This window comes from Artibeus jamaicensis, unplaced genomic scaffold, assembly GCF_021234435.1.
Source record: "Artibeus jamaicensis isolate MK-2021 breed Jamaican fruit bat unplaced genomic scaffold, CSHL_Jam_final scaffold_1964, whole genome shotgun sequence".
NCBI classification, from domain to species: domain Eukaryota; kingdom Metazoa; phylum Chordata; class Mammalia; order Chiroptera; family Phyllostomidae; genus Artibeus; species Artibeus jamaicensis.
Genome location: NW_026522030.1, coordinates 54,009,355 through 54,028,607, shown reverse-complemented (window position 1 = coordinate 54,028,607; position 19,253 = coordinate 54,009,355). Strand labels below are relative to the sequence as shown.

Genomic DNA, 19,253 nt, shown 5'->3' with positions numbered 1-19,253 from the left:
CTTGTTTCATCATTCTGTTCTGGATGAGTGTTTATTTCTTCCTTTTGTTCCAAATCGTTGATTTGAGTCCCAGTTTCCTTCCCTTCACTGTTGATTCCCTATATATTTTTCTTTATTTCACTTTGTGTAGCCTTCATTTCTTCTTTCATTTTGCTACCAAACTCAATCATTTCTGTGAGCATCCTGATTACCAGTGTTCTGAACTCTGCATCTGACAGGTTGTCTATCTCTTCATCCCATAGTTATTTTTCTGGAGTTTTGATTTGTTCTTTCATTTGGGCCATATTTCTTTGTCTCAATGCATCTGTTATGTTGTAAGGGGTGGTGGCTTATGTATACACCAGGGTGGGCCAACCTTCTTAGCTGTGTTGTGGTGCTGGGGGGGAGGGGCCTGAGAGGGAACAATGCTGCTCACTTGCTCTGCTCCAGCCCCACTTTTTATCACTTCCCCCACTTCCCACAAGCAGAGCATGCCCTTTCAGGTGCTGATTCCTAGGTGGGTGGGTTTGTGTGAGTTCTAGGATCCCCTTGGTCTCTTCAACAAACTCTCTTGTGGTGCTTGGAGTTTCTCCCACCACTGCAACCCCCACAGGATTTTACAAGTAGAGGTTTTGAGTCTTTAGTTTCTTGTTCAGCCAGCGCCTGCCTCCCCCACATGGTTATCTGCCTTGCCACTGGTCCTCTGCCCCTCTTACTGATCTGCATGAATGCTTCTTTAACTCCTTGGTTGTCAGAGTTCCATTCAGTTTGATTTTATGGCAGTTCTGGTTGTTTACTGTTTTTTTAATATATTTTATTGATTATGCCATTACAGTTGTCCTATCCGCCCCCTTGATTCCCCTCCACCCGGCACACCCCCTCCCACCCACATTCCCCCCCCTTTATTTCATGCCCATTTGTCATAAACTCTTTAGCTTCTATATTTCCCACACTACTCTTGCCCTCCCCGTCTATTTTCTCCCCACCATCTGTGCTACTTATTCTCTGTACCTTCTCCCCCCACTCCTCCCACTCCCCTGTTGCTAACCCTCCATGTGATCTCCATTTCTGTGGCTCCACTCCTGATCTAGCTGTCCACTTAATTTGCTTTTGTTTTAGGTGTGGCTGTTAATTGCGAGTTTGTTGTCCTTTCACTGTTCATATTTTTTAACTCCTTTTCCTTAAATAAGCCCCTTTAACATTTCATATAATAAGGGCTTACCAATGATGAACTCCTTGAACTTGACCTTATCTAGAAGCACTTTATCTGCCCTCCCATTCTAAAGGAGAGTTTTGCTGGATAGTCATCTTGGATGTAGGTCCTTGCCTTTCATGATTTCAAATACTTCTTTCCAGCCCCTTCTTGCCTGTAAGGTCTCTTTTGAGAAATCAGCTGACAGTCTGATGGGTACTCCTTTGTAGGTGACTATCCCCTTATCTCTTGCTGCTTCTATGATTCTCTCCTTCATTTTAATCTTGGCTAATGTAATTATGATGTGCCTTGGTGTGTTCCTTCTTGGGTCCAACTTCTTTGGGATTCTCTGAGATTCCTGGACTTCCTGGAAGTCTATTTCCTTTGCCAGATTGAGGAAGTTCCCCTTTATTATTTGTTTAAATAAGTTTTCCACTTGTTGCTATTTCTCTTCCCCTTCTGGTATCCCTAATTTGGATGTTGGGACGTTTAAAGATGTCTTGGAGGTTCCTAAGCCTCTCCTCATTTTTTTGAATTCTTGTTTCTTCCTTCTTTTCTGTTCGGTTGTTTCTTTCTTTCTTCTGGTCCCCTCCATTGATTTGAGCTCCAGTTTTCATTCTATCACTATTGGTTCCCTGTGTATTTTGCTTCATTGCTACACTGAAGTGTAGCCTTCATTTTTTTTTTTTTCCATTTAACTTGTGACCAAAATCAACCAGTTCTGTGAGCATCCTGATCATCAATGTTTTGAACTGTGCATCTAATAGGATGGTCATCTCTTGGTCACTTAAAAGTACTGGCTCCGGGGCTTTGATCTGTTCTGTTTGAGCCACAATGTTTTGGTCTGTTCATGCCTGTTAAGTATGAGGGGAGCAGCCTTAGGTGTTCACCAGGGTGGGTCAACCCAGTCTCTGGGCTGTGATGCTGTATGTGGTGGCAAGATCTGAGAGGAAACAATGGCGCTTGTTTTGCTCTCTCTCAGATTTCAGTCCCCTCTTCCACTTCCCACAAGCAAATTGGGCCCTTCTGGTGCTGGTTCCCAGCTGGGTAGGCTTGTGTATGTTCTAGGACCCTGTGGGTCTCTCCAACAAACTCTCTTGTGAGGCTGGGAGCCTCTACTAGCACCTCAACCCCCGAAAGTTTTTCTAATCCATGCTTTTAGGCTTTATTTCCCATCGCCAGGGCCCTTGGTTGTGAAGTCTGCCTCACTGCCCTTTTTTTTGCCGGGTTTATCTGCACTCAAATGTGTGTCCACGGTGAGCCAACCACCTTGCAGGCCTCACTGGGTCTGCTTGTTTCCTCCCTATGCCACCCGCCACCTCTTCCTTCCAGGACCCTCTTCGCCAGCTGCCAACTCCGCCCCTCTTACTGGTCTGGATGAATGGTTCATTGTTGTCAGACTCCAGTACAGTTCAATTTTCTGCCTGTCCTGGTTGTTTTTGTTTCTAAATCTTTGTTGTCCTTAAGTTTGGTTGTGCAAGGAGGTACAGTGTTTCCACCTATGCCTCCATCTTGGCCGGACTGCTTACTGTTTTTAAATTGGTTGTTATCCTTCTTTTGGTTGCACAAGGAAGCGAAGCATTTCTACCTATGACTCCATCTTGGCCAGACCTCGGTATCTACTTTATAACAACTATCTTAAATATACTCAAAGAGTTAAAGAAAATGATGAAAGAACTAAACGAAATCAAGAAAAACAATGTGTAAAATTATAAAAAAGAATCAAATGCCACAGTTGAAAAGCAAAATAACAAAAATCAAAAATTAACAATTCACTAGAGGGTTCAAAGACAAATATAAGAGAACAGAAGAAAGCATCAGCAAACTGAAAGATATAACAGGTTAAATTACTGAATCTGAGCAGAATAAACATGTAGGAAAATGAACAGAGACTATGGGAACAGTGGCACCATTAAGCAAACCAACATACACATTACAGGAGTTTCAAAAGGAAATGAGACAGAACAGAGTACAGAAATAAGATTTTAAAAAAACAAGGCCAGACACTTCCCAATTTTGATGAGAGATATGCATCTAAAAATTTAAAGATCTCAATGAGCTCCAGGTAAGATCAATAAAAAGAGACCCATATGAATACACCATAATCAAACTTTGAAATTCAGCTAAGAGCAAAGAAAGAATGTTGAATGCAGACAGAAAGTTCCATGTTATATTCAAGAAATCATTAATGAGAGATTTATAGGTGACTTATCATAACAAATCATGAAAGCCAGAAGGCAATGAGGTTGCATATTTAAAGTACTAAAATAAAAGAATTGTTGACATTGAATTTTATACCCAGCAAAATTGTCGTTCAAAATTTAGAGTGTAAGGTGTTCACAGCTAAGCAAAAACTGAGTGAGTTATTACTAGACCTGTACTATGAGAATGCTAATCATTGAGAGTGAAATAAAAGGATGCAAAAGAGTAACTGAAAGCCCTATGAAGAAATAGAATCTCCATTAAAGGTCAATGCATGGGCAAATATAAAAGCCAATATTACTGCATGTTGATTTGTAACTCTACTTTTCATTTCCTAGATGATTTCACTAACAAACACATAAAATTACAAATCTATGCTATAGGGCACACGACTGTAAAAGTGTAACTTGTGGTAAAAAAACATAAAGGAAAAGCAATATAGGAATAAAATTGAGTATGCTACAGAAGATAAGTTGGTATCAATTTAAATTATACTGTTGTAAGTTTAGCATGATAAATGTAACCCCCATGCTAACCACAAAAAATTATATTAATACAATATAAACAAAAATGAGAAGAAAATAAAAGGTGCTGCTATAAAAATTCATCTGAACACAAAGGAAGAAAGTAATAGTGTAAGTCAGAGAGGAAAAAATCTATCAGACTTACAGCAAATACATTAAAAACTGGCAGAAGTTAGTCCCTCCTTAGCAGTAACTATTTCAATGTACATGGATTAAGCACTTCAATAAAAAGGAGTAGATTAATAAACAATAAAGAATATACACAACTCTGATATTTAAAACAGACTAATTTTAGATAAAAATAGATTAAAATGAAAAGGATGGGAAAATAAATAGAAAAGTGAATAAGCAGGCTTACAGTTGTTCACATAGAAAATAATAAAATAGTTAATAAATAACAGTATAAGAATAAACCATTTTGCATACAAACGTAAACCTACTTTTGCCATATTCTGTATTACATGAGAGTAACAACCCAAAAAACAGCTGAGATAGATATAATAATACTGGACAAAATAGACTGTTACAAGAGACAAAAGAGAACATTATATTTTAAAGAGTCGATTCATCAAGATACAATTACTATAAACATACATGCACCAAACAACTGAGCACTAAATTATATGAAGTAAACAATTATAGAATTGAAGGGGAAAATAGACAGTTCCACAATAATAGTTGTAGGTACTCCATTCTAAATAATGATTAAAACATTTCAATATAAGGTCAAATAAGAATATAGAGGGCCTGATCACCAAGATAATGAAGTTAAACTAACAGAGATATATAATACAAAACACTGCACTCCCAAAAACAAGAAGAACACATTTTTCTCAAGTACACATGGCACATTTCCCATGTTAAACCATCAATTAGTCCATAAAACATTTCCTGATAAATTTTTAGAGAATGAAAGGGAGGGAGAGAAACATCAATGTATGGTTCCCTCTTGCATGTCCCCTACTGGGGGCTTGGCCCATAACCCAGATACGTGCCCTGACTAAGAATTGAACTGGTGACCTTTTGGTTCACAGACAGGTGCTCAGTCCACTAAGCCACACCATCCAGGGACCAATAAATTTAAAACCATTAAAATCATACTTAGGAGCTTTTTAAACCACAACAGAATGAAGCTAAAACTCAGTAACAGAAGAAAAACTGAAAATTTAAAAATATGTGGTAATCAAAACATATACTCTTAAACAACTAATAAGTCTAAGAACAAATCACAGGAGAATTATAAAATATTCAGAGATGAATGAAAACAAAATTATATCAAAACTTACAGGATGTAGCAAAAGCAGTACTCAAAAAGAAATTTATAGCTTAGCTATGAATGCTGACACCAAAAAAGAAGATATATATTAAATCAGTAATCTAATTTTAAATATTGAAGAAATACAAAAGAAGTAACAAAGTAAATCCCAATGGACAAAATAATAGAGTAGTGTGGAAATTTTTTAAAAAGAAAATAGCAAAACCATAGAGAGAAGCAACAGTTGATTCTTTAAAAAGAGCAACAAAATTTAGAAACCTTCACATAGACTGACAACAAAAATGAAGAGAAAGGATTAAATAAATAAAAATCCAAAAATGGTACTACTACTAAAAGGATTATTAGAAATACTATAAACAATTGCATACTAGAAAATTAAATAACCTTCATAAAATGAGTAAATTCCTAGAAACATACTTTCCCTAAACCAACTCAAGAAATAAGAAAATCTGGATAGACCTATAATAAGTGAGAGTTTTGATTATTTATCAAAACTTCCCAACATAGCCCTTGGCCAATATGGCGGAGTTGGTTAGAGTGTCTTCCTGTAGAGCAAAGGGTTGTGGATTCGATTCCCAGTGAAGGCACATACCTGGGTTATGGATTCAATCCCTGGTCGGAGCACATGTCGAAAGTAACTGATCGATGTTTCTTTCTCACATCAATGTTTCTCTCCCTCTCTCTTCCACTCTCCCTAAGGTCAATAAGCATGTCCTCAGGTAAGGAAAAAGAACCTCCCAAAATAGAATATTCCATGACCAGATAGTCATGTAATTATACCAAATGTTTTTGGTAGAATTAATTTTTAAAAATTAATACCAATCCTTGTCAAACTCTTCCAAAGAATATAAGAGGCAATGCTTTCTAACTCATTCTATAGGACCAGCATTATCCTGATAACAAAACCAAATAATGATATCCCAGCAATTGCAGGTTAGTTTAACATTCAAAATCAATCAGATAATGTAATTCCTCATATCAACAATAAAAGATAAAACCATATGATCATTTCCATAGATGCGGGAAAAGCATTTGCCAAGGTACAACACCTTTTCGTGATTAAAAAAAAAATCAACAAGCCAGTAATACAAAACAACTTTCTCAATCTGATAAAAGTGCATCAACAAAAACCTCAACTAATATACTTAAGGGTCAAAAAGTGAACCCTCTCTACCTGAGATCAGGAACAAAACATTTATGTCCACTATCTCTTTTTCTATTCAACTTTGTACTAGAAGTTCTAGCAAGGGCAACATGCAACAAAATGAGATTTAAAAGCATCCAGATTAAAAAAGAAAACTAAATGTTTATTCTTGAAGACATTATTTTACATACAGAATATCTTAAGGAATCAATCTGTTCAACAAGTTTGCAGGTTACATGATAAATATACAAAGATTAACAGTGTATCATATACTAAAAGTGCACCATCCTTTAAAAATTAAGAAATAATTGCACTTAGAATAGCATAAAATTATTAAATATTTAGGAATACATACCACAAAGTAGTGCCAAGTTATATTGCAAAAATACAAAACACTGTTGAAAGCAATTAAAGACCTAAATTAATGAAACATCCCATGTTGATTGATTAGAATATATGTATTGTTAACACAGTAATACTCCTGAAATTGATATTCTGATTCAATGCAATCCTTAACAAAATTATCTCAGCTTGCTTTTTTTGAAAGAAATTAAAGAGCTGACTCTAAAATTCATATGGAAATGCAAGAAATCCAGAATAGACAATCCTGAAAAATAAGAATAAATGTGAAGGGCAAACACATCCCAATATCAAAACTTGCTATAAATCTATAATAATCAAGAGAATGTGGCAGAGACATTGGAGTAAATGTATAGTTCAAAGGAGCAAAATTTAATTCCAGAAATAAACCCTTATGTTTAGAGATGATTGATATTCAATAAAAATGCCAAGACAATTCAGTGGTGGAACAACAGTCTTTCACCAAATGGTGCTGGAACAAATGAATAACACATGTAAAAGAATGAAGTTGAATTCCTATCAAACATCATATTCAAAAATTATATCAAAATGGATCAAAGAACTAAATGTAAGATATAAAACTATTAGAAGAAAACATAAGTGTCCATCCTCACCACCTTGAATTAGGCAATAGTTTTTCTGATATGACACAACAAGCACAGGCATCGAAAAGTAAATAAATTCAATGTCATCAAAATATAAAACATCTGTTTTTCAAATAATACCATTACAGAAGAAAAAACATCTAAGAGGACTGAAGAAGATAGTTTTAAATTTTATGGCTAAAAAGAGACTTATATACAGAATATAAAAGCAACAGAAATGAATACACATTTCTTCAAAGATATACAAATAGCCAATAACACCTGAAAAGACTGTCAACATCATCAGCCACCAGAGAAATATAAATCAAAACCCAACAAGAAACCACTTTGCATCCACAGGAATAGCTATAATTAAAAAGGCAGACAAGTCAACAAATATTGACAAGGACAGAGAAATCAAAACTCTCATGTGCTGCTGTTCAGTATGTACAATGGTGCAGTTGCTTTTTTAACGTTAGTATTAATAAACATTCTAATTAACAACAACTGCTAATAATGTACATGGTGTTAATAATAGGTGGATACAATTTGTGGTAATGAGATTGGGGAGCCACTGCTTCCTTTCTACTCCAAGAATTTCAAGAAACAGTTCATATGCTATCTCTTTTTAAAAGCAAGCTTAAAAGTCTCCTGAATCCTGAAACTATCAGCAATATACAAATCCTTATCATTATTTTGATGCAGCTACTTTTGAAAATAATCAGACATTTCCTCAAACACTTAAGGACAGAGTTACACTAAGACCCAGTAATCTCAATTCTTATTATATACCTAAGGAAAATGAAAATACACAAGTGTGTGTGTGTGTGTGTGTGTATAAAATCTTATACACAAATGTTCATAGCAACATTGTTCATAACACAAACATTTGTGTTATGACACAAATTAACACATTGATAAATAAAATGTAGGATATTTATGAAATGGAATATTAATCAACAATAACAAGGAATGAAGCACTAATGCAGAATGCGATACAACATAGAAAAGTCCCAGAAACATTATTCTAGGTCAGCCACAAAAGACCCTAAATTATCATTTCAATTATATTAAATATTTAGAATGGACAAATCTATAGTGAAAGAAAGTAGATTAGTGGTTATCTACTAAACCTTAGTGGAGCTAAGGGTAAATGAGGAATGATTGATAAGGTTACAGGGTTTCTTTTGGGGATGATGAAAAAGACTTCAAAGTAATTGTGGTAATAGTTGCTCAACTATGCATATACTGAAACCATTGCACTGTACACTTTCAATAGATTAAATATAATATATATAAATTGCATTCTAGTTAATATTGTAGAGAGGAAAGAATCCAAGTTTTCTTACTGATACAACATAATTATATAACTTAGGAAAATGCAGAAAATGTACAAATTATTAGAACTAAGACATTTGGCAAAAACTGTTGAAACAAAGCTCAAACTTCCAGCCAAAATGTAGGTGTAAGCAGATAGGCTATGCTTCCTTGTACAACCAAAAGAAGAATAACAAACAATTTAAAAACAAAAAACAACCAGGACTGCCAGAACATTGAACTGTATGGAAGTCCAACAACCAAGGAGTTAAAGAAGAAACATTCATCCAGACTGATAGGAGAGGTGGTGACAGGAAGCCAGGGCAGAGAGGATGTGTGGCAAGGTGGCAGCTAGCAGAAAGGGCAGGCAAGATGGCAGTTCACAGAAAGGCAGTCCCACATACTTGTACAGATAAAATGAGAGGGACACCTGGGGAGCAAGACAGACTGTGCAACCCAGGGTTCCAGCACAGAGAGATAAAGCCTCAAAACCTCTGGCTATAAAAACCTATGGGGGTTGAGGTGGTGGGAAAAACATCCAGTCTCACAGAAGAGTCCATTGGAGGGGCCCAACAAACATAAACATACCCACCCACATGGGAATAAGGACCATGAGGGTATAATTCACTTGTGGGTAGTGGGGAAGTGACTGAAAGTAAGACGACAACTGAACAAGTGGCATTGTGCCTTCTATGACCATTCCCCCACATACAGCACCACAACAGAGTAGTGTGGGTTGCTCCACTCTGGTGAATACCTAAGGCTCTGCCCCTTACAACATAACAGGTATGCTGACACAAAGACATATGGCACAAATGAAAGACAAATTAAAACTCCAGAAAAAAACCTAAGCAACAGGAGATAACCAACCTATCAGATGCAGAGTTCAAAACATTGGCAATCAGGTAGAAATGATTGAGTATGGGAGCAAAACAAAGGAAGAAGGGAAGGCTATACAGAGTGAAATAAAGAAAAATATACAGGGGACTAACAGTGAAGTGAAGGAAACTGGGACTCTAATCAGCAATCTGGAACAGAAAGAAGAAATACACATTCAACCAGAACAGAATGAAGAAACAAGAATTCATAAAAATGAGGAAAGGCTCAGGAAACTCTGGTACAACTCTATACATTCTAACATCTGAATCATAGGAGTGTCAGAAGAAGAAGAGCTTATTTTCAAATGAAAAACTTATTTGAAAAAATAATGAAAGAAAATTTCCCCAACCTGGTGAGGGAAGTAGACATGCAAATCCAGGAAGCTCAGAGAGTCCCAAACAAGTTGTACCCAAGGAAGAACACACCAAGGCACATCATAATTAAAATACTCAAGATTAAAGATAAGTAGAGGATCTTAAAAGCAGCAAGAGAAAATGAGACAGTTACTTACAAAAAAATGTCCCAAAATCTATCTCAAAAGAAATCTTATAAGCAAGAAGAAGCTGAAAAGAAGTATTTGAAGTCATGAAAGGCAAGGACCTACATCCATAGTTACTCTATCCAGCAGGGAGGAGGAAGGGAGCATGTAGGAGAAAGGATACAGAAAATAAGACGAATAATTGGTAGGCACAAAATTGACAGGGGAAGGTTAAGAACAGTATAGAAAATAGAGAAACCAAAGAACTTATATGTACAATCCACAGACATGAACTAAGTGGGGAGGCATGCTGGAGGGTAGGGGACAGGGTGGAAGGGAAGAAAGAGAAAAATGGGACAACCATAACAGCATAATCAAAAAAATATTTTAAATATAAATAAAAGAAAAAAGCTCAAGACAAAAAAATCAGTAATATACCTGCATTCCAGAACTAATCAATTAAGATATAATTAAATATATTACTTACCATAATACAGTGCTTTTTATAATAACATAGTAGCTAGGAATAAATCTAATAAAAGTAGATAATGCTATTTTAATAAATTTATAAACCCTTATTTGACATTCATAAATAGTAGAATTACAATTCTCCCAAAATTATTTCATAAATTAAGTATAGGTCTAACCTGCTTCCTAAAAGAATTTTTCAGTAAAACTGACAAGATGAATATTAAATATTAAAATATAGTGAAGAGGCACATATAGGGCCCATGACTTACAAAAAAAAGAATGAATAAATAGACTTTTCTAACAAATCATGGGTTAAATTATAAAACTGCAATACCTAAAATCATAAATATAATAAGAAGCCCAAAACAAACCCAAAGACATGGAAATTTGGAGACTATATCACAAATCAAAAACCTATTGAGTAAATGGTATAAAATACAATACCCCAAAATGAATTCTATATAAAGATTTTGAAGGAACACACCAAGGCACATCATCATTACATTAGCCAAGATCAAATGAAGGAGAGAGTCCTACAAGCAGCAAGAGATAAGGGGACAGTCACCTACAAAGGACTTCCCATCAGACTGTCAGCTGATTTCCCAAAAGAGACCTTACAGGTAAGAAGGGGCTGGAAAGGAGTATTCCAAGTCATGATATCCAAAGACCTACAACTAAGATTGCTCTATCCAGCAAAGCTTTCATTTAGAATGGAAGGGCAGATAAAGTGCTTCTCAGATAAGATCAAATTCAAGGATTTCATCATCACCAAGCCCTTATTATATGAAATGTTAAAGGGACTTATCTAAGAAAAAGAAGATAAAAAAGATGAACAGTGAAAGGACAGCAAACTCACCGTTATTAACAACCACACCTAAAACAAAAGCAAACTAAGAGGACAGCTAGATCAGGAGCAGAACCATAGAAATGAAGATCACATGGAGGGTTAGCAACAGGGGAGTGGGAGAAGGAGAAGGGGAGAGAAGGTACAGAGAATAAGTAGCATAGACGGTAGGTAGAAAATAGATAGGGGGGAGGACAAGAATAGTATGGGAAATATAGAATCTAAAGAACTTGAGACACGCGGTCATAAACTAAAGGGGAGATGGTGGGGGAGGGGGTGTGCAGGGTGGAGGGAAATGAAGGGGGGAATAGAACAACTGTAATGGCATAATTAATAAAATATATTTTTTAAAATCATTAAAAAAGATTTTGGGATAGGAAAAACTTCAGTGTATATGACTCTTAAAGCAAAACATTAGAGAAGAAAATAATAAAATTGACTCTCGAAATTCATAAACTTTGAAAAGTCCAATTCACCTTATTCAAGATTGATAAAACAGAAAGTATTGGTAATATATATAATAAAGCATTATTATCCAGAATAAGTATGCCTACAAATTAATAAGATGCCTACAAATTAAAGTATACCTACAAATACCCCTACAAAAAGAAGTCACAGAACAAAAAAATCACAGCAATCATAGAATGGACTATATCAAAGGCAAATAAAAAATTGAACATTATCATTAAACAATCATGTATTAATAGCTATAGGTAACACAAGGAAGCACCATTTACCCTTATTGTACTACCAAAATGCTTAAAGATTGTAAGGAAGCAGAACTAATATAAGCATCAGAATTCAATTCTCCAAATGGCTCAGTCATTTCTCTAATTTGCACCAAAAGATTGAATGTATTTCCTTAAAACTCTGCAATGAATTGAATCATGCACTCAGAAAAACACATCATTTCTCCTCTAATATAAATTGTCATGCACACATGAGTACAGACATACCCATTTTCCCATACTTACTAGCTATATATGTACATATATACATATACTCACATTATATCCTTTTTAAATAACCTTTTAATCCTCACCCAAGGATATGTTCACTGATCTTAAAGAGAAAGGAAGAAAAAAGAAAGAGAAGGAGAGAGAGAGAAATATTGATGAGAGAGAGAAATACTGATCAGTTGTTGACCAGGGATCAAACCCTCCACCCAGGCAATTGCCTCAACCGGAAATTGAACACAACCCTTTTGGTGTATGGGACGACACTCCAACCAACTGAGCCACCCAGCTGGGTCTTATGTTATATATTCTTTTTATGTGTGAATACATAAAAGGACTAACATATTTTTACTAGCACAAAAATTCATTTCTGGCCTTTCAACAACATCTATGGAAAATAGAAACCTGAAATTTCATGGACAAAAACTGAACAGAAACACTCCTAAGACAGAGAAAGTTACTAAAAAAGTATTTTTGAAAAAACACTGACCAAAAGAGTATAAAAATATTATAGAAACTGATTGCACTCTTATATTCTATGAAGTAAAATTTTACTATGAATAGGTTCTCTTAAGCCAAAGAAAACATTACCCTCAAAATACATATTAGTATTTTTAACTGTCTTGTATTCTTTCAACATTTTTATCTTTTAAGGCCTCAAAACAGTCTTAAAACTGTGTAACAGTGAATTCTAGCTATATTTATCAATTTAAGCCCTAACTGAAAAAAGTGAAAACTCATGATTCCAAATGTTTTTCACATGTTTTATTTCAAAATGCAATGTCCTTTATTTTTTAATGATTACATTTTAGATAACTATTTGAAGTCAGTTTCCTGCTTTGAAACATCAATTTTTTAAAAGCTGTGGGTCTTAAGCGAAGGAATATAAATTAATGCTCGTCCCCATTGGTGGATTTGAATATATAACTTATTATTTAAAGAAAACAACATGTAATAAGGGTGCTATAGGAAGTTGGATGCAAAATAACAGCATGAATTCCATTCTCAATGCATACCTTTATTTTTGCATTAATGCTGTATTTTTCTTTTCTCCAATGTGCTTCCTGTTTCTTCAGTTTCTCCAGGTCATTTACCAGGTCAGTGCAGCGGGTACTTAATTTCTCATTTTCCTCCTCCAGATTTTTTATAAGCAGTCTGTTTTGCTCTTCCTTATTCTGTACACTCTCTCTCGTGTCCTGCACAACAGTACCCCAGGGCAAATAACAAACACAAAAAAATGGAGAGAACTAATCAGCAAATATAAACTGCAGTTTTACCCTCACAGCAGCCTCTTCTATACTTGATAGCCAAGGTCACCTGTATATTTTTATTGGCCTCTTTTCATGCAGGTGGATGGGTCATATTTTTTCACTGGATGACAGCTTTGATGAGTACACATTTGCAAAGAGCCCATTAATTGATCAAGCTGCCTTTGATGCTGTCCCCAGCTATTTTTGAGACCCACACAGACATATCCTCCCAGACCTAGGTTTTATCAATTAATAATGCCAGTCCCATCAGAATCTAATTACAAGAAGCCACATATTCACACTCCTACTTTCTTAGCTCCATTTCCATCATTAACTATTTATCTGAAAGTTATAAAGCTTGGAGTATTAGCTTTAAAGCATCTTTCTCAGAGTTTTCTCGTGTGAAAAAACTGTGGTACAGCAGGGCCTAAGGCAATTTTCCCTCCAAGCTTGTCACTTTCTGTGCCACAAAAGCTGACAAAGCTTAAAGTAGGACTTCAAAGCAATAGCACTGTAAAACTACATTCAAGTCAACACACCTTTACTTCTTGCCTTTTATCTTTAAATTTCTTCTGCAAGTCGCAGAATTCTTTCCTTAAGAAAGCATTTTCTTCATCTACTGCAATCTTCCGTTTTACAAGGTCATTTATGTCCCGTTTTAATCCCAATTCTCTCTACAAAAATAAATAAATAAGTTATTGGTGAGCTGGTATTTCAAAGAAATATTCATGCTATTTAGAAAGATTCAGATCTTGATTAAAATATAAGGATTAACAAACTTTCGTAATAACAATGCTCATTTCCTTCTTGTTGGTATGTCCATAACTTTTTAAGTAAACTGTGCAAGTGTGATACCTAGTTATCAGTTTAAGATGAACAACACATAAAAACTGTATGTCAAATAGTAAGTCACATTCAGAAAGCAAATATTTGGGATTTAGGTGTGTAATAAGAGAAAAACAAAATTTTATGAAACATTCTACCTAATTAAGGAAAATGAGTACTAGCTAAAATAACTACTACACTTTTGAGGGATCATTTGAAAGAAATATTTTAGGGAAACAACTACAGCTTTTTAAGGCATTAATAATTTTAAAGAATAAAAAATGGCAACTTTATTTTGGTACCAAAAATATCTTGCTCCACTAAAAGAACATTCAGAATATTGTAACTACCATAATTTTTAACTGAATATTCTTACCTGCCAGAAAAACCTAAATACCTAAATGATACCTAACTGAAGGAGGTACCAATGACTCAATCCTTAGTTTCCCACTACTCTCATTATAGCTTTTTCCTCAGAAAATACACCCACTCTCCTAGTTTATGGTCTCATCCGTGTCTGAAAGACTACATCATCCATAATCCAGCCCTGACTCTCGCAATCTCCAATCCCACATTTCCAACTGTCTATGCAAACTCCAACTTGGATTATCTACTGCCACCTAAAACTAACATGATAAAACTAAAATCTATATGCTGATACTATCTCTCTCTTAAACTTCAACTTTTGTCAACCCATCCATTTTTTCAACTAAAAGTTACTAAGACCTATTATGCAGCTACACAGTTTTTTAAAGCCTCCTAATCATCCTTAACAGCATCCTTCCCTCAAGTCCCATCTGCCTGTCCAACCAAGAATCAGACACTTCAAGATATAAACAGTTTTCTTATTAAGTAATATACTCAGTAGAAACCCCTGGCCTTTATTCCATCTCTGATATATAACTGATGTTCATCTAATCATTAAATGTCTTTATTTTGTATTCTCATATTCACTTAATATTCTCAGAATTCTCAATATTCTCAAATTCTCATAAATATTCTCCAAAGAACTTGAGGATGAACTTAAAGATTCAGAGATAGGGTAAAAAAAATAAAGAGAGTTTAAAGAATAAAACAAGTGTATCTTCTATATCCTACTCTCTTAAAGCTATAAGGTGAATTGATTTTATTTTACTTCTACTTAACAGTATTTTTTATTGTTGTCCAAGTACAGTTTTCTGCCTTTACCCCCCACCCCAGCCCAACACCCTATTCCTCCCCACCTCCCTCCAATTTGTACCCTCCCTTTCCATTACTGTCCCTGTAACCTTTATACTTGTTCCTGCAAACCCTTCACCCTTTTCCCCTGAAATTCCCTCCCCTCTCCCCTCTGGTCACTGTCAGCCTGTTCTCTATTTCAGTGTTTGCTTGTTTGTTTGTTTTGTTGATTAGATTCCTATTAAAGGTGAGATCACGTGGTATTTGTCTTTCACCTCCAGGCTTATTTTACTCAGCATAATGCTTTCCAGTTCCACCCATGCTGTTCCAATGGGTAGGAGCTCCTTCTTTCTTCCTGCTGCATAGAATTCCATTATAAAAATGTACAACAGTTTTTTGATCCATTCATTTACTCATGGGCACTTAGGTTGTTTCCAGTACTTGGCTATTGTAAATTGTGCTGCTATGAACATTGGGGTGCATAGGTTCTTTTGGACTGGTGGTTCAGGGTTCTTAGGATATAATCCTAGCAGTGAAATTTCTGGGTCAAAAGGTAGTTCCATTTTTAGTTTTCTGAGAAAATTCCATACTGTTTTCTATAGTGATTGTACCAGTGTGCAATCCAACCAACAGCGCACTAGGGATCCCTTTTCTCCACAACCTGTCCAACACTTGTTTGTTTCTTTATGATGGCCATTCTGTCAGTTACTTAAAAGTATTTTAAACAATAAATACAGTCATTGGACACTTAAGAATTAAAGTATGTTCTGAAAAATGCACAATAAGGTGATTTCATTTTTGTGTGAACATCATAGAGTACACTTACATACAGTCAAATGATATAGCCTACTATTGTAACTATATGTGCTGTATATAATTTGCAGTACAGTTATGTGTGTTACACAAGCATCACCAGAAACATGTAATGCACTGTGCTACCATTATGATGGCTATGACAAAATTCCTAGGCCACAGAAATTTTTAATCATATGGAACCATATGGAACTCCATTATAATCATGCAAGACTTCTGCAGTATATGCAGTCCTCCACTGACCCAAAGTTATGTAATGCATGACTATACAAACAAAAATAATCTGTGATAAGTGCAGAAGGTATTAAAAAGAGCACCCCTGTATCCACAAGCATCCAACTAAAAAAACAGAACTCTATCGTTATCTGTGAAATCTTGTGTACGTTCCCTGAACCTCTCATATGGGTAAGTACTATCCTGAAATTATAGTTCTCACCCTTATTTTGACTTTCTTTATAGTCTGAAGACATATATCCCTATTTAATACACTGTACAGTTTAGCTTATATTTGAACTTAATATAAATTACACCATACTATACATATTCTGTAGCATGCTATTTTTGCTGAATATACATTACACTCCCAAATCCATCCATATTGATAGATGTACCTATGGTTCAATTAACTTGGAGTGTAATATTATTCCATTATATAAATATACTATTATAAATTTATCAAACTCTTATAGCATATTTTAGCTGCTTCACATTTCATGTGTATATACTTGTAGTAAAATGTAGATCATGTAGTAAAATGTATTTTTTCTCTGTATGGGGATGATATTAATAAAATTTTGGAAGACACTGCTCTAAATTATATATATTTGAGGTGATATTGCTATGTCATAGGATAGATGCATTTCAGAGTTCTCAATAGCTCCACATCTGCAGCAACACTTGACTCTTGGGCTTGTTAATTTTTACAAATCCAATAGATGTACATGATACCTCAATGCAGTTTTCATGTCTATTTCCTATGTGTCTGATACCAATCGACCAGCATAAAAATAGATCCATAAATATGGCCAAACCACATTTCGTAGCCCATTTTTCTATTTCCATCTAAGTCTTACCCTCCTTTAATTCAATTTCTACCTTCTCCACAAGCCTTTCCCAACTATCACAGTAATCTGGGCCATTTCTAAATTTCTGTATTGAATACATTATTCATTTGGTATATAAGATACTACCTAGCCTTTTAATTTTTCCTCTATGTATACATATTGTCTCTCAAAACAGATTACTAAATGTTTATAAATGAGAATGACAATGAATTATAAATTCAATGAACTTAATTTTAAAATAAAAAGCACACTACAGTGAGAAATTAGTTAACCAAAACTATCATATTCTGATAATTCACTTAATAAATTTTATATTATATTATATAATCATTAAAACAATATATTAGATAAAGATTTACTCCCAGTAGAGGAAGATTGATAAATTAAGCTCTTAAAGATTTGTAAAATCTTGATTAATTCAACATATTTTTGTAATAAAATATACCCTCAATGATCTACTTTAAATTATAAAAGCATGGGTATTTATAATTACAGTTCATTTTACAATTTAACTTTATGAAACTTTTTCAATAAACTTTTCTAGGTAGAGTACATTCTTAATGGTCTGGCTTGAATTAATATTAAAATAGCAAGTACAACTCAGAGGAACCATAAAGTAAAAAGGGTGACAAGAGAAAGTATGTGTGGAACAAATAATTTATTATGAATAAGCCATGAAATAAATAATTCACATTATGGTCAAAGAAGTCTATAGACTAAGAAGAGAATGATAGTGAGTATGAAGCAGGAAAAAAGGGGCAGAGGGCAGCATCATAAAGCCTAAAACTCTACCAGGCAATACTTGAGCATAGTTAATTTATTATTTATATGGCCTACCTTAAAATGGACCAGAAAGTTTTAACACAAACAGATAAGTAATAAAACCACAACTAAAACAATGCTAAGTGTAGAAAGAGAAAGGGGTAAGAGAACTCATTGTAATTGAGAACCAAAACTTATTTTTTGGTTTTCAAGAAGGACACAGGAAAATATAATGATAAAGAGCAATCATCTAATTAAATACAATATATAGGTTATCAGCAGAGTCATGTTACCTAAAGCAATATTAGAAGGGAGATTTACTATACAACCTATTTTATAACTAACAGTGACAAAGCTAAAACACAGTCTTACCAAAAAATGTAATATGATAATTTTACACTATTATCAATAAAATATCATATCAGACTGCACTTCTATGAAAGTTTTTGTGCAACTAGCTAAAACACAGTATATGTGTGTAACTTTCTAGTAATTTAAGACTTACAAAAGTTAAGGAGTTGTCATTCTTAACTATTACTCTATTCCGTGGGTTAGAAGTTTTGAAAATTTAGAACTATATATATAATATCACTCAGTGGAACAACAAAACACAATGGAGGGACGCCTCCTGGTTTCCAATCCTGCATGTAAGAAAGTTGTAGGTCATCTCTCCTATTCACACAACATTAAAAAACCTGAAAAAAACAAAATCAACAACTCTTCTTAGCTGCATCATAGAAATGAGATCATCAGGCAAATTACTATTCCCAAAATTGGAGAGTCAAACAGGCAAATAGAGAGAGTCACAATTTCCCCAAGCAGAAATCCAGGAGAAAACTTCATGGGAACCTTTACTGGAATAGGAGAAACCTTATCTACAATTAAGTAATTGCTGGAGGGTCAGTGTAGATATGTTTGAGAGTTAAAAGGTCCAGCAGGGCCCAGTTGTAGGGAGACGGGAAGCTGAGCCTGAGAGGACACACAGCAAGGTGTCGAACCGCCCAGGCAAGTCAGGACTGGCTGAATGAGAAATTAAAGACTCAAAGCTAGATGTAAACTACTACAGGGGTTTCCACACAGAGAGATAAACTCCCAGTCTCACAGGAGAGTTCACTGGAAAGCGGGGCTAGAGTGGACCAAGTGTTCCCTCTCTGACCCCTCCACCACAAACAGCA

The 19,253-nt window shown here is 34.9% G+C and overlaps 1 protein-coding gene across 4 annotated transcripts in view; it reads right to left on the bottom strand.

Annotated features, from left to right (window-relative positions):
* The window catches only part of CNTLN (centlein), a 295,925-nt gene that overhangs the window by 211,020 nt on the left and 65,652 nt on the right, over positions 1-19,253 (bottom strand). For 3 of the 4 annotated variants that reach the window (XM_053656339.1, XM_053656340.1, XM_053656341.1), the window contains 2 exons: positions 13,996-14,130; positions 13,223-13,402 (listed from right to left, as the gene is read on the bottom strand). The exons of the other annotated variant lie outside the window; for it this stretch is intronic. In XM_053656339.1, coding sequence (XP_053512314.1) covers positions 13,223-13,402; positions 13,996-14,130 — 315 coding nt within the window. The remainder of the gene's footprint in view (positions 1-13,222; positions 13,403-13,995; positions 14,131-19,253) is intronic. 4 annotated transcript variants of the gene reach the window in all.